This window comes from Musa acuminata, chromosome BXJ2-8, assembly GCF_036884655.1.
Source record: "Musa acuminata AAA Group cultivar baxijiao chromosome BXJ2-8, Cavendish_Baxijiao_AAA, whole genome shotgun sequence".
Taxonomy (NCBI): Eukaryota; Viridiplantae; Streptophyta; class Magnoliopsida; order Zingiberales; family Musaceae; genus Musa; species Musa acuminata.
Genome location: NC_088345.1, coordinates 263604 through 288661, shown reverse-complemented (window position 1 = coordinate 288661; position 25058 = coordinate 263604). Strand labels below are relative to the sequence as shown.

Here is a 25058-nt window from a genome sequence, read left to right as displayed (position 1 = left end):
AATGCTTATTGATCCATAAGAATTTATAATAAATATGAGATGTTTTTCCGAACATTAAAATAGAAAAAAGTCTATTATACTTGATGTTTTAAAATTAATATAAAATATATTATCTATCAATCATAAAGAGTATATTGAACGTCAAATCATCTATATATATATATATATATATATATATATATATATAGAGAGAGAGAGAGAGAGAGAGAGAGAGGCAGCACTGGCCATTCCAATGGTCAAGTTATGCACGATCCACACTCTCTATAAATCCCCAAGCCTTCATCTTTTCTGAGAGAATTCTGCACCAATCCCTCTCTCCTCTACAGCTTGCCTTTGGAGTAACGAAGTTCTCAGAGAGAACAGTTCCTCTGTGTGGGTTTCTCTTGATCTTTTCCTTGTTGCATTTGCTTTGAGGTACACAAAACATTCTGTTTCTTGTGTCTGGTGAAAGGGATGAGTAAGAAAGAAGACATCAAGTTCCTAAAGATACAGGTAAACAGTTCACCTTTACTTTTTGCTCCTTTTCTTCTCTCTGTCTTTGCTTCTTGTAGACCCAAGATCTTGTGCAAGGCCATTTCTTGATCTCCATCTGTGCCTTGAACAATCTCTTCACCATGCAGACATGCATTCTCAAAGTCAGCATACACTGTAATGGATGCAAGAAGAAGGTCAAGAACCTGCTCCAGAAAGTTGATGGTACTTCAACTGCAGCATTGTTATCTTTGAGCACCCATCTTCGTTACCTTTCTATCATTTCTTATAGCTGCTTGTTTCCTTTTGTTTTGTTGTTTCTGCTTCAAATTGATACCGTGATCAGGAGTGTATACAACCAGCATAGATGCAGAGCAAGGGAGGGTGACCGTCGTCTCAGGTGATGTTGATCCTGCCACCCTCATCAAGAAGCTCTCCAAGGCTGGCAAACATGCGGAGCTGTTGGTTCCCAAAAATGGCAACATCATCATCAACCAGGGCCAGAAGCCACAGCCACGACATGGCTAAGCGCAGCAGCAGGACAACGGGAAGCAACCAAAGGGTGGAAACGGTGGTGGTGGTGGTGGGAAAGACCGAAAAGGTCAGCACCCAAAACCAACACAACAGCTGCTTCAACAACTGCAGCAAATGAAGGGGGCCAAAGACCTGCAGCTGCCGCAGCTGAAGGACTTGAATCTCCCACCCGAGAAGTATCCCAAATCTACCTTTCCTCCCAGAGGCTTCGATGACTACGACGACGAAGACGATCTTGACGATGAGTTTGGCGGTGAGGACGACGAGACGGACGAGTTTGACTGCTTCGACGCCGAATTCGATGGTGACTTGGAGAACATCAAGATCAAGCCCGCGGTCGCGGCGTCCAAAGGCAACGCCATGAGCAATAAGAAGGGTGGCGGTGGCAGCGGTGCCGAGAAAGGTGAAGTGCCAGTGCAGAACAAAGGCAACGCCATGCAAGGGAATGACGCTGGCGGAGGTGGTAGAAAAGGTGGTGGTGGTGGTGGATCTGCCACCAAGCATGGTCGGAAGAACAATGGCGCTAACAATGGGAACACAAATGTCAACAGTAATCCAAGCAAAGGTCATGGCAAGAAAGAAACGGGTGGTGGGGGTCATCATCCCATGCTCAGCCGTGGCATGATGGGAAACATCCCGGCGGCGGCAGCAGTGGTGCAAGGACTGCCGGCGGGAGTTCCACAGTCTGGGTACTACCACCAAACGATGGCGCCGCCGCAGCCGCCCGAGGTGGTCGCCACCGCCAACCCGTACCAGCAGCAGTACATGGCTGCCATGATGCAGAAGCCACAACAGCAGAGGATGATGATGATGATGATGATGAACGGGCAGGACAGCGTCTTGCAGCCGGCGGTGGGCTACGCTCGGCCGCCGTTGCCGATGTACAACGTGCCGCCACCCCCGCCGTCGTTGCTGCCGCACCAGAGCGACCCCTACACCACCTTGTTCAGCGATGAGAACACCAGCAGCAGCTGCTCGATCATGTGATAAGCGTTAATCGACCTTCAACCTCTTGCGCTTGCTCGAGTTCCCTACAAGAAACATGGGTGAGATCTACTACATAACATAATTTTCCTTTTTGTTATCTGGGAAGCTAAAAGACTATAAATGCTGTTGTATCAATCAAGGTTGAAAGAGTTGTGTTGCTTTGGAGCTTTCTTATGATGCGACGATATGATGGAATTCCTGATAGGGTTGGGTTAAGGTTGATTAATCATTCCGGCGATTACTCAAAATATTCTTCCAAAAATTCATCCTGTTTTGCCGGTGAGATCGATCACATTTCCGTCGCGTGGAATAAGAAACGTGCATCGGATGAATTCGAACCAAGTATGTGATGGGATGTATTGTATTGCTTTAATTGATTGCCATGGTTGCAGGCCTTGAAAAGATCCTCTGCCTTTTGGAAACCAAGTTGTTCATGCCTCTCTCTCTCTCTCTCTCTCTCTCTCTCTTTATTTGCTTTTACTTCTTTCTCACCTTTGCTATGTTCTCCCATCTTTTTTCTGACCCAAATTGTCCTCTCTCTCTCTCTCTCTCTCATGGTGATTTTATGGATATGAGGACAAATAATAATAATAATAATAATAATAATAATAATAATAATAATAATAATAATAATAATAATAATAATTTATAAAATTATTCAGTAAACCAATAAATATTGAATATTTATTTTGGGTGAAAATATTATACTATTTTCATACTAATTTTATTTTGGATAAAATTAGTATCTAAATTAAATTAATTTTGAATAGAGTTACACTATTGAAAACCACATAACCATACCACAAGCTGTCATCTAAAAATCCAAAACAAGGCAAAGAAACAGTTCATCATGATGCCAAAGGTATACAAATCATCACATTCGTAAATCCAAAGTCCATATTTGCAGAGGCGACAAGAAATGCATATCAATTTTGAAGAAAATTACGCAGACACATCATAATCTTCAAGTAGAAGCATTACTTACAGTAGTAGACACCAATCTGATCTCCTACTTGGGAGCGTGGTGAAGGAATGCGGAACCTTCACATGTAACAGTGGTTGCCATCAGAATTTTGGATGATGTTTCTTATTTTTCTGCTACACTTACCTGTCAATAGCTTTCAGTATCTGGACCATTGTCCATGGATCCAAACTACTACTACTTGCCAACAATAAATAAATAAAAATCCATTATCCCATATGCTTGGTGTAGCTGCTGCTGAGATGATGCATCCCCCCATGTATACAAATTAGAAGATGAACTTCCACCCACCTGCCAACTTCACAGGTTGATCATCATGTACAAGGTTCCATGTTGCCTATCCAGTCACAAAACTGGAAAATAAAGCAGGTAACAAGAGACAGGCAGGGTAAGTAACTTTCTGAAAATCTGATGTTTCTAAACAGAATAACAAGACAAATTCATGACTGGCTAAGCAATTTGTTTATCAAATGTGTTACAAAGCTAAATACGGTGACACGTCATGGGCAGATCTATCTACGATTCTCAAAGAACACAAAACCATAAGCTACAATGTTTTTCGGAAAGTAAATATGACTAGATCCGACACCCACGGTTACAGAAGTTTCAAAACCTTCAACCCTGACTAGCAGATGCAGATGGATTGAGCATCAGTGATCAAGATGCTTCCTATCCGGAACTCCATCTCCTTGAACTATGTTCAAGCGATAATTTAGAGTGAAGTTCAACCAAGTACAATTTGTTAGTTGATTATATTAGCTTCATACCAAATCAAAAGCAGTTACGCAATGACAAAAGTTACTCAATCTGGGGCTGGGGCAAGAACCTTTACCATGTAAAAAATTCTCAAACTTAATGCAACCTCTGCTTCTTGCTTGTTTCAGGATAATTATCAAGCACAACAAGATCGTCGTCATCATCCTCAAGTTCATGAGAATTCTTAAAATTGTCAGCATCAGGCCTTGAGAGAATCTGAGAAGCTTCCTGGTTCTCTGTTGCTTCCAAGATTTCTGACAACTTTCTCTTCGTCCCAGAAATTTCTGCATTTACCTCAGCCTCTTCAGACTTCATTGTTGCTTCAGCTGCTGCTGGAACGGCAGCAGATGTGCTATTTCCGTTGCTTACAACCTGAGATTCTTTCTCACGAGCGGTCCACCCCAACAGGACCATCTTGTCAGGTTCCTTATCCTCGTCAAACTCCTCCCTGCATATAGCAAAAAGCAATTGTGAGCATGAATGATTTCAGGTGTAAAAGTACCTCATCTATGAACATCACCTATTTCATCCTTTTAAAAGCTTCTTTAACTTATTGAATAATTCCATGGTCACTAAACTCACCATTATTGTCTATTTCTAAAACTAAGTTTTCTGTAGAATATATATTTAATAATTTATAAAAATGTCTTCTCCAACTTCCATTGATCACATCATTAAAAAAATCTGCAAGTCTTCATCTTTATATACTTTACATACCTAATATTACCAAAATCTTTACCCTTTTTTATCTTTAGCTTTAGCAATTTGAAAAATATTCTTTTCCCACCCTTAGACCGAACTTATTAAAAAAATTGTCATACTTATTGTTTTTCCTTTTTTTAGTAGTTATATATCTTCTAAGATTCCCCTATGTTTCTAATTTTCTTAATCTACAGACCACCAACTCACTTAAACCTGCACATCTACTTTAAAATTTTCCAAGAATCGCTTTCATCATGTTCCTGATCTTAGCAGCCATCAAAATCCACATATTGCATCTTGTCCGTTCAAAATTTATACCTCCTTTCTCCATTTGATCTCTAAAAAAGATTACATCTTTGTCATTCATTGAGGTAGAACAGAATAGGGAAGTAGAAAGGAAGAGAGGGGAAGAGAAACAAAAAGAAGTGTGAGATAAAATAGGAGAGTATGAGACTCGAAAATATACACTGCTTTTCATTCAAATCTGAAGTGTTTTGATCCATTGACAAGCTCCACTATTTATAGGAGTTTAGGAGCCTTAGTACAATCAATGAATACAATGATTCCCAAAAGTAATCTCCTAGGGAATTAGTATGCCTCCTAGAAATTCAAATTGTAACTTTTAGGATATTTAAATAATAAATGAGTACACTTAATACAATAATGTACTTAATACAAAAGGAGTCCTGAAAGACTAAAAAAAATTTTAATTTTCAACACAACTCTTAGAATTTCTAAGTCAACTAATTATGACTTTTTGTTGATTTCTTTACCTAGAATAAACTTTTTCTAAAATCCTTTATAAAGCTAGATGATTCTCCATCATTCTCCCACTGTGGAAGAGAACTTGACCCCGAAGAGTGATTTGCAAGTTACTGGTCCAACAAGTCTAGTGCAAAGTCACAAAGTTCCTCCAAAATCCAAAGTAATCAAAGTAGCATCGAAAGTCGGACGTTCCCACTTAATAAGAAAGTGTTGAGTAATGCTAATAATAGATGTAACAAGGCAGTTATCAAAAATAGTCTCTGCATCATCCCTGTGTTGTGAGAGAATTGGTTCTTTGGGAGGATTGTCACCTATAGAAACACCAATAAACAACGAAGGAACAAAAGGACCATGATATAGAGTTAAATCCTCCACATTGAAAACTGAACTAATTTTTAAGTTAGAAGGCAAGCATATATGCATTAGATCCTAATTTTTTGAATGATAGGGAAAGCACCAATGGCTCGGGCATGCAACTTTCAGAATGAATTTTTAGGGAATCTCTCAAGGCGAACGCGAACCAAGACATAATCACCAACTTGAAACTCGACTTCTATAATGTGCATTAGCAGCAAGTTTGTAACTTTCATTACTTGAGATAATTTTACGTCGAATCTCAACGTGCAAATTATGAATATGTTGAGCAATGGAGTGGGCTGGTTCTAAGGCACGATAGTCAAGTGGAAGAGGTGCAAGGTCAATGGGTGTGCGAGGAGTATAAACAAGCACAACATCGAATGGCTTTTTCCGGTCGAGCGATTGATTGAGATATTATATACAAACTCTACCGTGGGTAAGGTTAAGCCCTCGTTTTCTTGTTTCTCCCCAACTAAACATCTAAGAAAATTTTACAAGGAATGGTTAACAACCTTAGTTTGACCATCAATCTGGGGGTGAAAGACTGAAGAGAACTTCAATGTTGTGTCGAATACTTGTTACAAAGTTTTTCCAAAAGTAGCTAACAAATTTCATATCTCTATCGAACACCATAGTTGAGAGCAAGCCACGTAATTTAATTACTTCTCGAAAGAACAATTTAGCAATATGTGAGGCATCATTAGTCTTGTTACATGGGATAAAGCGAGCCATTTTTGAAAATTAATCAACAACAACCAAAATAGAGTCAAGGTTCACAATCTATTTTGGAAAGTCCAAGTGCAAAATCTAAACTCACATCTTGCCAAGTGAATACGGAATAGATACTGGGGTGTATAGGCCAATATTGTGTTTGCGAGTATTGGCAATGTGACAAGCTTAACACCGTGACACTACTCAAGCAACATCTCACTTTAAGGACGACCAATAAAATCTATCCTCGACTAAACAAATGGATGCATGTAACTAATTCTCTTTGCATAGCATATTCAAATCAGGAATTGATGCATGTAAACAAATGGATTTTAAATGACAAAAAATGAAAGACAGATAAATCCTACATTGACGTCCAATAAATATGTTCTCCAAAGACAATTCATAGAAAAAAAAAAAAAATCTCCCTGCAGAGATGACAAAAGGCCACATTCTGGGTACTAAAGCATATGGAAGCAAGTATAAAAAAATACCTGTGTTTAATGTTTATATGGCATGATAATTCCTGCTGAAGATCCTCAACTGTAAGCATGGTCCCACTGGAAACTGGTGTAGGAAGTTCCACTAAGACCTGCAATATAAGGATATTTAACATATTTGCATTCACCATGTTGAAAAGAAAGTAATAATGTCTGGAAAAAGTTAAGAGAAAGACTAGAAAAGACCGATAAGAAAACAGAGAGGCCACAAACCTTGTCAAGGTTTAAGGCATAATTTGCAGCAACATCTTCCTCCAAATCATCACCCACCTCAAAGATAAGGGTTGCACCTTGCATTATCAAAGGAAAGCTCATGCCCAGTTTGTTTTTTACTATCCTGTCAACGAAGTCCCGCAATGTTGAGGTTCGAGTGTTCACCTCCAGAAGCAAGGGTGTCTGATTATACAATAAAAATTATTAAAGAAAGGAACTTAATGAAATGACATAAAAGGTCATGACTCATACCTAATGAACCAACAAACTGACCTCCGAACAGACATAACAAGATTTGTTGGCCTCAAATGGCTCTACTGGCATCAGAAGCATCTTTCTAGCTGGATGTTCAAGACAATAGGTCATCCTGAATATGCAAAAATGTCCATTTATTAGAACTGCTGTAGTAGGAAATAGTTCAATTACCACTATTGCATGTAACAACAACTAATAAAAAGGTACCTAGCTAAGTAAAACAAAGAATCAAACAGCATCACTACACTAGTGATGCAAAGTGTTCACACACGAAAGAATGTTTTTAATAAAAATACCTGCAAGAAAGCAAAGTACTATTGTTGTTCATTATCATCAAGTACCAAGCAAAAAACATTAATTATGTGTCGATAAGAAACTGGAGCATTTTGGTCATATCAGTCAGGCACTGACCACAATTTCTTTTTCATTTCCCTTTTCAGCCTGTGTCAGCCACCTCACCATTCTCATCGACCCACCTGTGACCAATGTTATGGCTCTAGGGTCTCCATTGCCTCCCTATTGCAGAAATTATTAAATCTATTAATATAACACCAAAGCAACTGTGAGAGGGAAACAGTTCATTTTTTCCTAAAGAATGAGCAACCAGAACTTCCTATGAATCCACTCGCCATCATAAGACATGTTTATGGTAACTTTTACACCTAGGCAATGCTGGCAAAGAAATCTAAGACCTCATCCTGGTGGATGATCCACCCTCTTTTATTTACTGTTTTTTCCCAAAATGTTATGTTCCATCTGCTCATATGATGAAACCAGGTCTCAAACCTTGACAAGGTTTTAGCTCTCGGTTTATTTTGTTACCTGTCAAGGTTAAACAAATTTCAGCTGATTTAGAAGATAAACTGGGAGTAGTTAGTTGCAGGTAATGATTTTCTTTCCTTATTTGATGAACTTACTAATCAAGAAAGGAACTTTAGATGAGAGTTTGACAATGTTAAGATGGTATATTAATAAAATTGTGAGTTGTGTTGGCCTACTGGCCTTTATCTTCCCCCCCTCCCAGACCCTTCTCTTCTCTCTATTCTTTTTTTTTTTTCCCCTTGTCTTTTTGACTTGTAGATGTAACATAAATACTAGTAATCCCAGAAAATTAATTCCAATCTAATCAAAATAAATTGGTCAAAGCAGACCAAATGTACTGCATGTCAAGGCAGCAATTTAAAAAGGCGCTCGGGCAAGGCGAGGCGAGGCCCGAGCGCCTCGCTAATCTCCCAGGCGGCGCACTTCAAACAAGCGCCACCTGGGCGCTCGCCCGAGCCCAGGCGCTGGGCGCTTCGGGCGAGCGTCTGGGTTAACTAAGGCGACCGAACCAAGATTTTAGGTTTGGTTTAGTCCTGGTTCGGTCTATGATGGTTAGTTGGTTCAATCGAACCAACTAAAACTGATATAAGTGACAAACGAACCCTAACCCTCGCTGCTACCGATCCCGATCTCGATCCCGATCCCGCTGCTCGTCATTGTCGCCGCTTGCAAACGCTGCCGCTGTCGCCGCTCGCGCCTCTCGCCGCTCCTGCTCCCGCTCCCGCTGCTCGTTGTTGTCGCTGCTCGCAAACGCTGCCGCTATCGCCGCTCGCGCCTCCCGCTGCTTGCCGCTCCTGCTCCCACTCATGCTCCTGCTCCCGCTGCTCGCCGTTGCCGCTTCCTCTTTTCTCAGTCAGCAGGCTCAGCACCCCTTTACACTTCCCTTTAACAGTATACGTATACTGTATACTGTGAAATGTTAATATTATTAAGTTTATTTGAAATGATTAATTTTCAATATTGTTAATAGATTAATAATATATTATTTTAATTTTAATATTATTAATTTTTATTAATTATATTATATATTTTTATATTTTAGCATCTCGCTTCGCTCGGGCGAGCGCTTAGCGCCTCGGGCGTTTTTGGACCTTGGCGCCTTTTGGCGCCTAGCGCTTTTTAAATCACCGTGTCAAGGTGTCCTGAGAATCACAAGGTAGGTGATGAAGGGTCAGGGTACATGGAATGCATGTGCCAGTCATAATCGATATGCACTCATGCCGCTAAACATCATTTTAAAATTCAAATGGCAATTACAAAAATGCCTAGCACATCCAGATAGTTATTGCGAACTATTAGGCTGGATATGTTTTAAATTCATAATAGCCGAGTTAAATTGTCCTTCATTAGTTAATTTTTTTTCAAGTTGTTAAACTAGCTGTCTGTGTTATCTGGGTTGACAACAAAATAAGAAAGGGTCAAATTAATCCAAAATTTTAGATGGGCCCAATTTGGTAGGTTAACTTCTTTGATCAGATTATTCCAATTCAAGTGTGTTTTGACTCGTAAACCAATAACCACCACCTCGACCATCCTTAACCCTAATACAAATGCCACCTTCAAAAGTTTAATTCTCATGCGAGGATAAGTATCAACTCCAGAAAACAGATATTACCAATGCACTACATTTTAGGATTAAAAGATAAAGAAACAAAGTGCTGGAGAAGATACAGGACCTACCTACAGTTCTGAAAATCAGCTTGAAGCACCTTGATTGCTTCAATCACTATTAACCCAGCAATAATAGCATTGGTTGTTGCAACAGCATGCACAATGTTGCCAGCAATTCCTTTGGCATCAAAGAGGCTATGTAAAGATATTCCAAAAGAAGATGCCCTAATATTTGCCGCAGAAGTCACAAATTCCACAGCCAATTGATCATCTTTGTCAAAAGTCAGGTTCCCAATCTCCTGAAAGTCAAATAGGAGAATGGAGGGGGAAAAAAAAAGAATCATGTAACATGAAGATTAATATCAAGAAAACATACTGAAATATACAAGAATTAATGACCTTCTCTCGCCTCCCAAAAAATAATCTCAATGCCTCCAAAAATATGCGTGAGTTATCAGCAAGACTCCAGACATCCTGTGGGTTACTGAGACCAACAGAGGACATAGCAGACAATGGTAAATCCTCGGTCAGGAAGTTCTTTTCAAGGTTTCCATTTTGCAGGATAAGTCTTTCTGGCAACACATCTTTAAGAAAGATGGGGTTAGGTCTTCTTCTGCTCTTCCATGTTTCTTCATTAGCCAAGGCAACTTCAATGCTATATCCAAAAACATGGTTGTAGATCTTTCTACCATACTGCTCATGATCCTCATCTGAGCCTCGCTCAAATATATCTGTAGGTTTTTCTGAATCAGATCCATCACCAGCACTGACAAAGAGATCGTTCTCCTGTTTTTTGTCACCAAACAACTTCGCAAAAAGCAGGTCCTTTGCCCAAACTATGCAGTGAACAAACTGTAACAAATAAACAGAAGATCAAAATATTACAAAACCATAAAAATGCACAGGAAAAAAGGAAAAGTGCCTGCAGTATCTTGTAGTATCATCCGACAAAAAAACATTTTCATGCATGGGATATTTAATTTAGTAAATGTTACTTCAATAATATTTGGAAAAATTTCCAAATATTACTACTTAACATATCAGCCACTTATTCCAAAATAGGCATAATTTAAATGCAATGGAAAACCTGCAACACGTATGGAAACAAAAAATTGATTTAAATCAGTAGCAAAATCACTAATAATACAACACCCAGGGTAGAAAATAGTGTCACTAACTGTATTGCACACAACAAATTCGCACAGAGTTCAGTATGATTCAGTTAACATGTAGCACTGGCTTGTGTATCAGTCTTACATTCTCCACAAGATTTCGAGCTCTGGAACACTTGAATAGGTTAGAGTTCTAAAACGAAGTAAGATGGCAATGCCTCATTGGAGTACATTCTCTACAATAAAAATTTTATGCAGTGATGTCTTAATTCCTACTCCCTATTAACTGATAAATTAAAGAACTAGGACCATATGAGTTTCAACTATCAAAGATCGACTAGCAAAAATTAATAATTTAAGCATGGAATGCAGTTTTCCTCGGACCAGTAAACACCAGCTGATATTTACCGGTCATGGAGAAAACTGAGACTTCAAACGCCCCATTTCGGGCAGTCCAGGGTAGAAAAATGAAATGCTACTCAACAACCCTTGTGAACCATACATATTGCACAGGCTACCCGGCAGTCAGTTTAACCAATGAGATCCATTGAACTTTAAACAACTTCTTTGCTCCCATTATACTCTTCCTTCACACACTCTCATTCACTCATCTACCTTCAAAATCTTCTTAAACCTCTTGAAAAGCTCTCTCAGTTCTCTTACAAAGTCAACCTAACACATCAACAGGAAGCCCATTTGCTAAATGAAAAGGCTTAAGATCTACATCCCATCCGATTACTCTTCAAAATCAAAGTAAATCCAAATGTAGTCTCTTAGTTAGGCTCCTAATCTTTCATGCAATTAGGTTCAGTTTGTCATATAATCCAATATAAGCCAAGAGTTCTTCCATTTGTACTTGATTTGGATAAATATTAGATTATATCTCTTACATGTATACCTAATTTAAGGTTTAATCTACAAATGTCAAGCATGGTTCTTTTCGATCTAAGCTAGAACCGTGTGGATCAAGGATGAATACTTGCAGATCTAGTCTAGATTTAGATTAGATCCATTCAGATTTAAAAAATATTTTTCTAAGATCTAGTGGATCAATAACTTCATCTTCTTGACGCTTATTCAATAGCAAAGATTGAACTAAAGGTGACATTCACATCAACCGAATGGGTCCCTGATATGTTAGTTTGTTGGAGGGAAAGAAATCAAAAAAGTATATCCTTGACTTCAGATTTTGGGATACAGTGGTCAAGATCAGGACAGTTATAGAGTCACTGTACATACCTCCAACCAAAAGTTGTGATAAGGAAAAGAACTACTTGATCCATCATGTACAATCAGGAAGGACACTTGAAGGTAATTTCAAGTCATCTACGTGTATCGATATCACAGACCATGGATGGGATAGCCAGATGTCCTGAGATATTTATAATGGAATTTGAATTCATTTTAAAATTGTTGAATATACATTTAAAATATGCATAATTTTAAAGTGTTGTGTTCATCAAGGACAACAATTTTGGCTGAAAAAGTATGGTATGACTGGTATTAACAATGATCAATCTACTACTTGATTCATGAACCAGGTACAATTCGACTAATACATGTATGGACCACCACACCCTCAATACTGTGCACAGTCGACTTTCAACTGTTTCCGACCAATACTGATCGGTAACAATCAAAATTCGATCTTTAGAAGGTTTCCAAGGTCAAATTTGACCATTGGCTCACTTTTGGGCTTATTTAAGACGACTCTTTTTTTTTTCTCATGCTCATTCTCTTGGTTTTTTTTTTGTCTAAACATGCTTAAGCTCCCTAATTACCACCCAAACTGATTGGGAAAGATTGATTTGAATAAGAAGAGGGAGTAAATTTCCTAATCCGATCCAACTTCTCTAGCAATCAAGGTAATCTCTCATACCTAAACTTTAAGTTAATCTTATTTAATTAGCTTAAAGAAAATGCATATTTTTCCATGATTAGGACTTTTAGGACTAATTAATTTGTCCATTTGAACTAAGGCCCAATCAGACCATGTAATAATGTTCACCAAACTAAGGGCTTACTATTTCATGTACACCTAATGAGGACAAATTAGACTTGAACTAATTAAGGGCTCCAAAAGAATCTTGGATGGATACTTTCGGTTCTAAACAACATCCATTCAGATGAAGTCTTAATCTTGGTAAGATTATTAATTTGTACAAGTTTTCTTTTTCAAGGAAAATGAGCCCAAACCTTGAAAGGTTCTAGCCAACATCCATTCAGATGAAATCTTAATCTTGGTAGGATTATTAATTTGTACAAGTTTTCTTTTTTTAGGAAAATGAGCCCAAACCTTACTCCATAGAGAAGCAAGAGAAAAATATACAACAGAGTTCTTCAACGGATCCATAAAGATAAATATTTCTGCATCATTAACAACTATACATTTTGACTTCGTGTTCTATCGTTATATATTAGATTTATCTTATTGTTATTTAAATTGATTGTATAATCTATGATAAGAGGCAGAAACACCACGAATTAGGGTCTTTTTACCATTTTTTGGTTGATTTTTCAACCTTCTTTTTTCTAAAGCCAACTTTTACCATTTACTAAGTGTTGATACACCAGTATAAATAGGTACATACCTGTCCGAGCCTAGACTGGTACAAGACCAATGCCCGAAATTGCAATTCATAGTGTTCATTATGCAACATATCATCTTAAATTGGCATACTAATATCGATATAACCTCATCATCAAATCAGAGTTGTTTGTAGCTCATCGCAATCTGATGTATAGATATGAACCACAAAACGACAAGATAATCAATGCTGTAATGGTGGTATAGTAGATCACTTATCTAAATTGACGATGGTTTACATTAAAGAATAATCAACTATCTGTTAATTATTTATCCTTATTAATATAAAGACAATTGTTTTGGGAAGCTTCCAACATGTTCATAAAAAAAATGCAATATCATACCAATTTCATATGAATCCTGATTATACGATTAACACCTACAATTTGACTTATAATTTAATTAAGTTGTTTGTCTAGTATACAATGTAGTTGAGTGATGATTACATTTCGGAACCACCACTCAAAAGGACACCAAATTTATAAAAAGCTGACCAATCATGCGTATGAGAGACGGCTGCGAACATAATTAGACACTGTTTGTTTTAATTCATATGAAAGTTCACAGTTGTCTCTCATACACACAGTTGAAGAAGTTGGCGTACATCCACCACAACAGGTGTTCGAGGATCACTCTGTGCTGACATAGAAAAGAAAACAAAGGAACTCAAGATTGATCCATTCAGCATTCAGTTCTATCATGATAATTTAGATCTGATGCTCAATTGGGTCTGTGCAATAAAGAACTTAGTTGATCCTCTACAGGATGAATTAAGAGACCCTCTCGTCCATCTTGCTTAATATTTGAGGAAGTACATGAGGAACAGGAATGACATTTGTCACAAGATGTAGATTGATAAGAAAAGGAACAACATGGCCAAATTTCAAGCCGTCTGTATAATGGGAACCGTAGTAAAACACAACAGATTGAGACTTGCAACTATCATGGTAAGGAAAAGGACCAAGCTTTATAGTGGATTAATCCGTTCGACACAATCAACAAGCAATAGGTTCAATGGGGTGATGCGACACCTTCTCCCTCAAATTGCATGCTTCGTAAGGTCTGTGGATATAGTAGTGATGTGAATAGCAGTATGCCACTGATGTTAGTGACCAGGATGACCAATCTCATATTCCCGCTGATCAAACTCAAGCAAGTGGCACATAGACTGAGGAGGAATATTTTGCTCATGTCATCCAGGATGTGCATCTGGAACATGAGAACCCATGCAACCAGTTATAGCCACAAAGATGAGAAAGGGTAATGCACTTGATTACAAGTAAAATGAGATAGAACCTGTACAGGATCTTGTATGGTATCAAGATCGATAAAAGTTCATTACATTTACAACCTTCCTACTATGGTGGATCTCATGACTAATAGATGTATGGTGAAAATTCTTCATTTTCTTTCAGCCAGATACATCTTGTAACACATAACAACAGTATAGTGATTAGTGACAAGAGTCATAAATCTATTGTACTCCATTCTAGAAGGTCGTACTCGTCACAATCTCTCTTGCCCCAGGTCCCTTCCACCAACATAGGTAGAGGTTTTTGTTATGAGGTTTGCAGCCTCTACTGCCTTCTTTGGACTGATTCAATTCAAAAGGTTATCTTTACCCAATGACCACCCCTTCATAACTTACCATATTGTTTGTTCAATGAAAGTATATAATGAAAACACTGCAATGCACAAGACCAAATATACAAAGCAGAAATCTCATGAAAAAAAGACATTCCACCTAGCAGAAACATCTGCTGGAATTGGCTCACCTACAATAAATTACATAAAGCAATGAAATTGTGAATTATGACGGTAATCACCATTGACAGAGTTTTAAGTTTTAACCTTTGATGGAGTGCTGGTGATAGTGCAGACAGGATAGGTCTTTGGAGTCGGTTTGGGTTGGCACTCGTAACATTCAGTTCTGCCCTTAATATGGACAGTAACCTGCTCATCATGAAGCGACAAAGATATGTATCAACTGAAGACACAAAGAGATAGTAGTCTAATTCAGGCATAATAAACTGATTCATGGTCCTGAAGTAAATGCAATAAAAAAATTTGAAAGGAAACTAACAAAATCTTCAGGAACCTAGTTAATTCAGCAATAATGAAGCCACGGACATAGGCAATATTATCAACTTGGTGATTTGTAAATTGGATAATTTCCTGGCTTGACAAATTAAGTTTTGCATCAAGTATCAAATGTTCTGCAGAAATATATCACCAAATAGCAAGCACAACTAGTAGCTGAACAATATAGATCATTCTACAAACAGTATGCTGTAGTTAAGCTCAGCAGCATGCTTGAAAGCCATAATCGAGTTTATTGCTAGGAAAAGCATCACTAAAAAGATTTAATTTTTTTCTCCAACAAAGAATGAACTAGGCATCAACTTTTCATAACTATGCACAAAAAAAAAGGAGCAGAAAAGAAAATCTGACAATGATAGAATCTCTGCAAATGACGAGCAGTTTGAGCACAGATTTACTAACATATTGGCAAGATTGTAAAAAAAATTAATAGAATCAAGCAGAGTCCTACCTGCCCCAGAAACCCTGTGGTTCCACTTTCAATCAAAGGGACTTCAGCAGCCAGGCAAAGACGGTTAACATGTCGTCTAGCATCCAAGTTATCAAGACCATTCAGTACCACATTAAATTGCTTAAAAAAATCCACATTGAACCCAGGATCCTTCACATTTGCATGGTATGGTGTTATATTAATTTGAGGCATAAACTTTAAGACAGCATCTCGAGCAACCTGACACAAACAACAATGTTCTTTGAAATATTGAAAACCACAGATAAACATGAGAAACTTTAGAGGCATCTACTGTAATTTTCCAAGACAAAAGAAAGAACTATATCTGTTTCATACTTTAGCCTTAGACTGCCCCACATGACTTTGCCGAAATAAAAATTGTCTGTTCAGGTTACTGACTTCAATAGTGTCCATGTCGATCTGCACAAGTCAAATAATACTGAGACATATACAATACTATTTAATATAAACATCAAACTTACAGCACAAAATAAAACTACAACAACTTCCCAGAGATGAAAATTTTGATGAGATAATTGGTTTTGCAACCTGAACATATAATTGTTACAAAAATACACATGATATTGCACTGTCTACATCTACTAAAATGGATCCAATGTGTCCCATAATCAGCAAGTGAATTAGCACGAATTCTAGAGGACAAAATTGTTATATTACAAAAATAAATTTGGAACCATTTAAGAATTCTAAAAGAAAAGTAGTTTCATACAAAAGGTATATCGATTGGCGAGTACAAATAATCAAACCTATACTATTAGTTCCTAACAAATATATTACATAGTTGGACTTGAAACTATAGCCCCTTTTTTAATCTCAAAAAGCAATATCTAAAACATAATTTATAATATATATTGGATGACATCCACACTTGCAACAATAGATAATAGATTGACAATCTTAAATTGGAATAGCCTTACCCACCTCTCTCAAATTAAAATGTAGGATGACTACCTGGTTTTGATCCACATTGATTGTGCAAACCCCAAAAAAATATTCTGGGCAAAGGAGATCCTTCCAAATAAAATTGGTCCATTCATCAGATCCATTTTATATTGGTTGAGCCAGTCCAAGTTGTAACTATTAGGTTTTCCTCCAACAGAAAAGCACCCAATGGAGTTTCGATATAAAAATTAAAAATAAAATTTTAAACTCTATTTTAACGTAGATAATATGATGAAGCAAAGATAATGAATAATTATCTATTAACAAAAGATTAAGTTCATATTGATGGTTTGCTTTGGGCCTGTAGAATCCACTACAGCACCAACTATTCACTATGTGCAATTGCCACTGTGTACATGCTACATACGATTTAAATTACTTATAGACTTGTGAATCCTTTCACCAAAAAGCTAGCATTTTCTCTTCTTTTTTTTTTTGTGTGTGTGTGACCAGTTCATCCCATCCTGGGTTGTCCTTAGACTTTTCTCCATTTTAAACTACAATATTTTGGTAAGATACAATGAAAACTCTGTAGTTGTCCTTCTACATGAGAAACATAGGCATTTCATGGACGATAGCAAGATTCAACCTTCCCCAAGAAATAAATATCTGAATTGCATTTTAATATGATAACTGAAGCAACTTGGCAGCGGTAATTACTTTTGCTAAAGAAACTTTGTCTCATCTACTCTCCTCTGAAGACAAATAGCACCTATTCACCGACTGCAATTTGCATCGGAGAAGCTATTTTTGTCACTTTAGCTACTATCCAACAACAAATGCTTCATATAGTCACCTAAAGACTTATTTCCTCCAAACATTAGCTCACCAAACAACCTGTTCACTGACTGCAATTTGCACCAAAGAAGCTGCTTTTATAAGTTTAGCGACCATCCAACAGTAATTCCTCCTATAGTCTCATAAAGTTCTATTTCGTTTAATTTGAAAACAAACACCTTTGTACACTATGACAAATGCATTAAAAAAAAAAAAAAAACTTATCACCGACTTTTTTATCACACGCTAATTAATCAGTAATAGACACGGAAGTGGTGGTGGTTTTGGTTGCCCAAAACAGATTATCCTTCACCAAACCCTAAAATTCCACAACGTCGAGAAACCGTCGCATGAAAATCTCGAAGTAGAAGTAAAAGTTCAGAAAAGCGAAAAAAGTTGAGCTCATGGACGCGTGATTACGATGTGAACATCCTGGAAGCCCGAGAGCGCGAGGGTCTTCAGTAACTCACAGCCAATGCCGCCCGCGCCCACCATCAGCACCTTAGCTCGCTGCAACCAAGTAAAAAATAGCCTCTTCATCTTCACTTACCTTTTCAACTCCAAATGCCCTAAAAGAGCAAACGAAAGAACGGACAGCAATAAAACCCAGAATAGGACATCAAAACCGCACCTTGATCGCCTCCTCCTTCAAATCGGAACCCATAGGAGCGGGAAGCGGGGAGCGGAAACAAAGGGGGGGGGAGCAAATAGTAGCAAATTTGGTGATTGCAAGTACGGGCGCGAGGAGAGGCGAAAGGAGAGAGAGAGAGAGAGAGAGAGAGAAAGGAGGAGGGGAATATGATGCGTCGCTAAGACTTCCACGGAAGCATATAAAAAAAGAGGAGGAAACAAGAGAAGTGAAGGGCTTCGAGTCTTTGTCCCCTCTGCTTCGAGCCCATTGAATCGCGAGTGAGGGCAACTATTCGCCGTGCTTATCTGATGTTGTAACAAGGCACTATTACATTTCTATCCTTTCCTGTTTCAATAAATAGTGTATTTGCCCCCTAACAATTTTAATTGGTTTTCCACGTCAATCCTTTAAGGAATAGCCATTTTAGTTATTTTAATATCCTCATTGTCGTCTTAATAGCATTATTACATATTACATATTTTAACAGCATAACGTTAAAATATGCTAAATTATCTTCAGATTTTGGCATTGCACATATAACCCATAAAGACTTAGATTTTACATATATACATATATATATATATATATATATTATTTTATACGTTTAAATCTTCAATAGTACCCTCCTCCACTCACATCCATCGAATAGACCCAAGTTTATTTTTATTTTTGTTTTTATTTTTTTGCAAATGTAAATGAAAAATAGGTATATGAAACGGAATTGAAATGGTACGCAAGGTGGCCTCCAGCTCGGATTCCCCGTGTCAAGTCGGGATAAGGAATCGATTTGAGTTCTCGCCTTCCACCGACAGCAAGCAGCACTTCATCTTCCATCCCATCCCATCCTTCACGGTGTAAGCAGTGATGACTCCGCCACTGCCTCCTCCCCTCGCGAGGCTCATAGCCACATGCCCTCCTTCCACCCTCGCGCTCGCTGCGGTGCGCGCCACTGTTCCCACGACTGCCACGCTCGTCGTGGTGCCACCGCCGTCCAAGCGCGCGTCGGCCACTCTGGGGAGGCGGGAAGGCCTGGCAGCCGCATGCTTCGCCGCCCTCACTCTCTCCCTCGCTAGACCCGCCTCCGCCGCCATACTGGAGGCGGACGACGACGAGGAGCTCTTGGAACGGGTGAAGCAGGATCGGAAGAAAAGACTGCAGAGACAGGGCGTCATCAGCTCCTCCGACAAGGAAAAAGGTCAGCTAATGTTGCCCTAAATTAGGATCAACTCCAAGAAACCAGTTCTTGTTCTTTTAATGCTAACTGTTCAGACCCCCATGTTCATCATGGTAGTTTCTGAACTGATTCTTATTCTACTCTTCTTCTGTGCTTAATTGCCTTTTCCTCCAATGAGATTTTGATTCAGATCATTCTAAAGTTTGGTTTCGTGTATATTTGGTGTAGAATACTATCCAAAGAAAGAGTTTGTATGCATGCTTGTGGTAATTTATTGATTTGTTAGTTGAAAATACTCAAATATACATATAATATCTCGGTTTAGTCTCATATTACAAGTGATTGATAGCTTGAAAACATTTATAAGGATCAGATAAATCTACCATTATCAGATTGGGCTTGAGCATTTTGGATCTTTGGTTCAGACGAAACAAGGTGGGTAGATTAGTTATTGTCTTGAGCTGGGTCGTGACAAATGGTATCAAAGTTGACTTAATATCAGACATGGTGACTGCTAAACTTAATATCAGGCATGGATCATTGGGTCCTTAACAAGGATATGAATCCCTTTAGTGGAGCAGAGCTAGATGACGCTACTATCATAAACTTAGACTTTAAGTATTTTAGATTGGTGATTCAAGTTCAGAAGGTCATTCATCCCATCAAAACATATCGGGACACAAAAATGTAGGGTCTAAGTTGATAGAAAGAATAGAAGATAAGAACAATAATTGAAGAAGCTTTATTGTAGAATTGAAGTAGCTTTAGCTTAAATATATTAACACGTTCCATCTCCTATTTATACAGATTAGGAGGAAGGATTTCCCTCAACAGAATAAACAGAATAGAGAGATTTCCTCATATAGTTGAGAAAATCTTATCTTCTATCAAATTGGGGAAATCTTATCTTCCCCCGCAAGATGGTGCTCCTGACAAGGATACAAATCTTGGATCGATGCAAAGAATGGTTTAAAGCGAGAGGCTTCATGAGTAGAGCAAGAGCAGATCGCTATTGTTGCTGCGATTGCTATTCTTGTGAGGGCACAGGCGTTCCCTTCGTTCTCCTTACGTCCGCCCTTCGTTCTCCTTAAGTCGGCACCTTAAGTCCACCGACTGTTGGCAGATCAGCGAAGACTACCGCGGTGAGAAAGATGATGATTGGTCGTGGAGCCTCTCAGGAATGTGACTACAGCAACGTTGGTCGCTGGCCGAAGGCAAGGGCGAAGCTTCGCTTTTCTCAGCGGCGTTGGTCGCTGGCCAAAGGCAAGAGCGAAGCTTCGCTTTTCTCAGCGGTGTTGGTCGCTGGCCAAAGGCAAGAGCGAAGCTTCGCTTTTCTCAGCGGCGTTGGTCGCTGGCCAAAGGCAAGAGCGAAGCTTCGCTTTTCTCAGCGCTCTGATACCATGATAAAAAGAATAGAAGATAAGAACAATAATTGAAGAAACTTTATTCTAGAAATGAAATAGCTTTTTCTTGAATATATTAACATGTTCCCTCTCCTATTTATACAGATTAGGAGGAAGGATTTCCCTCAACAGAATAAACAGAATAGAGAGATTTCCTCATATAGTTGGGAAAATCTTATCTTCTATCAAGTTGGGGAAATCTTATCTTCTATCATGATAAAAAGAATAGAAGATAAGAACAATAATTGAAGAAGCTTTATTGTAGAAATGAAATAGCTTTTGCTTGAATATATTAACATGTTCCCTCTCTTATTTATACAGGGAAGGATTTCCCTCAACAGAATAAACAGAATAGAGAGATTTCCTCATATAGTTGGGGAAATCTTATCTTCTATCAAGTTGGGGTCCGCAAGATGGTGCTCCGATACCAATCTTGGGTCGATGCAAAGAATGGTTTAAAGCGAGAGGCTCTTTGAGCAAAGCAAGAGCAGATCGCTATTATTGGCTGTTGTTGTGAGGGCACAGGCGTTCCCTTCGTTCTCCTTAAGTCCGCCGACTGTTGGCAGATCAGCGAAGACTACCGCGGTGAGGAAGATTGAGGATTGGCCGTGAAACCTCTCAGGAATGTGGCTGCAGCGGCGTTGGTCGCTGGCCGAAGGCAAAGGCGAAGCTTCGCTTTTCTCAGCGGCGTTGGTCGCTAGCCAAAGGCAAGAGCGAAGCTTCGCTTTTCTCACTGCTCTGATACCATGATAGAAAGAATAGAAGATAAGAACAATAATTGAAGAAGCTTTATTGTAGAATTGAAGTAGCTTTAGCTTAAATATATTAACATGTTCTCTCTCCTATTTATACAGATTAGGAGGAAGGATTTCCCTTAACAGAATAAACAGAATAGAGAGATTTCCTCATATAGTTGGGGAAATCTTATCTTCTATTATAAGTAAATATTATAAGTAAATGTAGGGTGTGAATAAATGTTGATCCCACCAATGTGAAGTTAGGGAGAATCAATTTAGGCAGTAAGTCTGACCTAACTGAAGGTTTTGAGTTTTTCAATCAATCTAATTGTGTTTTTCCATAAGATGAAAAACATGGACTGAGTTTTTGAGCAATGCTATAAATGATGCAAGATATCATCTAATTTTTTGCCTTGGTGATAACCCTTGGCCCAATCTTTTACATGCAATGAGTGGCATTCACATCCATGAGCAATGTTTAATAAAATCTTGTCTTGCATCATTGATATGCTTAGAATCAAAAGAATAAAATTTGTTCAAATTGTGTTGAGTTCTTTTCTGATTCTTTCCTGAGCATGTTTTCAAATTCATTGCAACACTCTCTGTTAATTTTTTCCTTTTGAGGGAAGCTGGATAATGTATGAGGTAGATGAGAAACAATTCATCTCCATTTTTGTTATGATCCAATTAAAGTACTAAATGTTAGATTGACACAGTTCATGCGGGTATCAGAACCTGCTTTACGTTTCATGCAGCGTTAGAATGTGCCATGAAGCCAAATTTAACTTGTTACAACATATGTTACTTGGAATGCTTCTAATCTTTCTTTCTTGGTGAATCCATTAGTTGGCTATCTTGCTTATGAACCATAGAAAATCCATAATTATTTACTTGTCTTCTCTTCATTAGAGACACATCCTTCATAATATTTGCATTCTGCATTTTCTCATGTGAAGTAGGAGCTAGTGGTTACATCTCTTTCTGCCTATTAATTAATGGCACTTATTACAGGTTATCTGCAAGAAGTAATCTACAAGTTAAGCAAAGTGGGCCAAGCTCTTGAGAATGCTGATCTCACTGCAGCAAGTTCTCTTCTAGGGCCAAGCACCAATGCTGACTGGGTTAAAAATGTCAATGCAGCTTTTGCTAAGGTTGCCACTCTATTTATACTTAGCATTATGTATACGAAGCATGGTTTTAAATATGGATTGGTACAACTTGTACCAACTAGTATTTACTGGTTCGAGCAAAGGATTAGTATCGGACCATATACTAGTTGGCATTAATTATTTATTTATTTTGGTTGATACCGATGGTATAGATCGGTATACTGCTCAGTATACAAGCACCGTACCAGTGTTATAAATTATTGAAACCAGTATCGGGTCGAGATTTATTATCTTGATTCTAAATCTTTTTTTCAGAATTTCACCATTATGATTGCTTTAATGCTGTCATTTTTATTGGTTTGGCAGCTAAGCACTAGCCCTGAAGAGAAAACTGAGGTGGACAACTTCAATTCTTCTTTAACTTCCTTGTTTACATCAGGTATGAAGTTTATGCAACAGTAGACCAACTTGTGTCCAAATGCTTATCTTCATGTGCCACTTGTACCTCTCTACATATACTCTCTTCTTGCAGTTGGTGATCGTGACATTGAGTCTTCCAAATTGGCATTTGTATCATCTGCAAGTGCATTGGAGAAATGGGTAGGATTTGCTGGCTTAGTTGGCCAGCTGAAAGGCCTCTAAGTGAATGGAGCCATTCAGCATAAAATGCTACATTTCGTTTCTTCTCTATTCTTTCTTGTACTAATGTTGGATTTTTTTTTTTTGGTGTTTCTATTTTTGGTTGCCCTGAGTTGATTGACTTACTAAGTTTCTTTTTCGGTATTTTGTCTATGAAGCAGCTATCTCTCCTTGTGAGTTCATAGTTAGTACAGCTTAGTTATGGCATCTAAGTTAAGCCAATGTACAATATCTCTGGTTTAAAGCATTATGTTCTTTGTGCCTTTGTTTTGCAGTGAAAATGATGGCAAATAAATGTGAGAATATTGGCTTCCATAATCTCATTGTTCTTTTAAACTTTGCAATGAATCGGGATTTAATCCCATAAGAAATTCAAAGGGATCAAAGAAGAAACAATGTAGCTATTTTTTATCATTTGTATAATAGAAAGATGTATAATTGTTTGAATACATTTTTTGGTCATAGTTGGGAGTGAAATCTGAGTGTGTGTGTGTGTGTGTGTGTGTATTTATATATATACAAAACTAAAAAGTGGACCAATATTTTATAAATCAAAACTAAAAAGGTTTCTTCTTTATACTATCACGTGTATAAAATTTATTCGAAATATGTGAATGTATTATTAACGAAAGATGAGAGAGCCACTCCCCTCTGGAGAAACCAAAATGCTTAATGACTCCTGCAAGTTTGATGAACCAGTTACAATATTTCTGAATGTAGTTATAATATTTTTTATTTAGAGTATTTTGAATAGAGTGATGGTGTCTTTGATTACTGAACCAAAAACATTATAACTAGATAATGTATTATTATTTCTTTATAATAAAATGATTATAAAATATTATTTTTAAAAAATTAAAAAAAAAAAAGAATTTTTATCATGATTTATTTTGAAATATATAAAAGCCTTCATAATTTTCATCCAAAATCATTTGAATTCTTATTTTAATAGTTTTATAATACCTTAAAACCTATAGTAAAGTTGATATTTATTGTTAGGAAAAACTTCAAATAAGTAACACCGAGTTATAATATTTTGATTCAATGACGAAAATATTATAAATCTATTAAAGACATTCTAATTAAGAACAGTTTTAATTATTTTTAAATATATAATAAAAAATTATAATAATTTCTAAAAAAAATAAACCCTTAAGTTAAGTTTATTCAAAAATATAAACTTCTCATGCTTTATTTGGAAATATGTCAAAATATTTTTAATTTTCACTTAAAATCACTTAAGAACTCCAAAATAAAATATTTTATGCAACTTTAATAAATGTAATAAGATTGAGTTAATTAAGATTCAGCTTCAATGTTTTTTTAATACGTTAACAAGGAAATTGTGTGTTTTAGTTCAATAACAAAAACAAAAAGAAAACTATAATCTTATCAAAAAATATAGACTCGGTTGAAAAAGAAATTATAACGGGAAAAACATAAAAACAAAATTAAAATTGTTAGTTGTTAGCCAAGATATTTTTTTGTTATTTATAAAATAAAAGCTCAATTTAGATATTTTTGGAAATAAGGGGTACTATCTACCTATCTCCCACAAACATTCAAACTTGGGCTTTTCCCTAAAAATCACCCAAAGTTAGTTCCTAAATTTAAATTTAAATGTTTTAAAAAATATTTTAATTAAAATGAATAACAATTTAAATTTAAATTTAAATTTAAATATTTAAAAAATATATTCTAATTAAAAA

At 37.3% G+C, this 25058-nt stretch overlaps 2 protein-coding genes and 1 pseudogene across 6 annotated transcripts; 2 read left to right on the top strand and 1 right to left on the bottom strand.

Moving 5' to 3' along the window:
- Positions 1-311: 311 nt before the first annotated feature.
- On the top strand, positions 312-2135 carry LOC135618178 (heavy metal-associated isoprenylated plant protein 32-like; annotated as a pseudogene).
- A 705-nt stretch (positions 2136-2840) lies between these two features.
- Positions 2841-18533, bottom strand: LOC135618484 (SUMO-activating enzyme subunit 2-like). 5 transcript variants are annotated; one of them, XM_065119361.1, is made up of 12 exons: positions 18288-18533; positions 18077-18166; positions 16253-16336; positions 15917-16135; positions 15217-15318; positions 10066-10518; positions 9736-9965; positions 7252-7345; positions 6979-7161; positions 6760-6857; positions 3807-4178; positions 2841-3327 (listed from the first exon to the last, which is right to left on the bottom strand). In XM_065119361.1, the coding sequence occupies exons 1-11, from the start codon at positions 18318-18320 to the stop codon at positions 3827-3829; spliced, it is 1938 nt and encodes a 645-aa protein (XP_064975433.1). In that variant the 5' UTR covers positions 18321-18533; the 3' UTR covers positions 2841-3327; positions 3807-3826. The 5 variants fall into 5 exon arrangements, with proteins under 5 accessions (XP_064975433.1, XP_064975435.1, XP_064975437.1 ...); XM_065119363.1 differs by having other exon boundaries at positions 2841-3272; XM_065119365.1 differs by having other exon boundaries at positions 2841-3265.
- Positions 18534-19104: 571 nt separating this feature from the next.
- LOC135618483 (thylakoid lumenal 16.5 kDa protein, chloroplastic-like) lies at positions 19105-23612 on the top strand. Its single transcript, XM_065119359.1, has 4 exons — positions 19105-19482; positions 22613-22752; positions 23077-23149; positions 23243-23612. Exons 1-4 carry the CDS (start codon positions 19152-19154, stop codon positions 23350-23352), a joined length of 654 nt encoding a protein of 217 aa, XP_064975431.1. The 5' UTR covers positions 19105-19151; the 3' UTR covers positions 23353-23612.
- The last annotated feature ends 1446 nt before the right edge of the window (positions 23613-25058 follow it).

Bases quoted from the DNA above. Each gene is read 5' to 3' on its own strand.
- LOC135618484 (XM_065119361.1), bottom strand. From the start codon at position 18,320: ATGGGTTCCGATTTGAAGGAGGAGGCGATCAAG. The intron at 15,319-15,916 runs GTAGGACTCTGC...CATGATGAGCAG, and splicing joins CCACAGGGTTTCTGGGGCAG to GTTACTGTCCATATTAAGGG. The intron at 9,966-10,065 runs GTCATTAATTCT...TTTGACTTTCAG, and splicing joins TTTTTGGGAGGCGAGAGAAG to GAGATTGGGAACCTGACTTT.
- LOC135618483 (XM_065119359.1), top strand. From the start codon at position 19,152: ATGACTCCGCCACTGCCTCCTCCCCTCGCGAGGCTCATAGCCACATGC. The intron at 19,483-22,612 runs GTCAGCTAATGT...CACTTATTACAG, and splicing joins CTCCTCCGACAAGGAAAAAG to GTTATCTGCAAGAAGTAATC. The intron at 23,150-23,242 runs GTATGAAGTTTA...CTCTTCTTGCAG, and splicing joins AACTTCCTTGTTTACATCAG to TTGGTGATCGTGACATTGAG.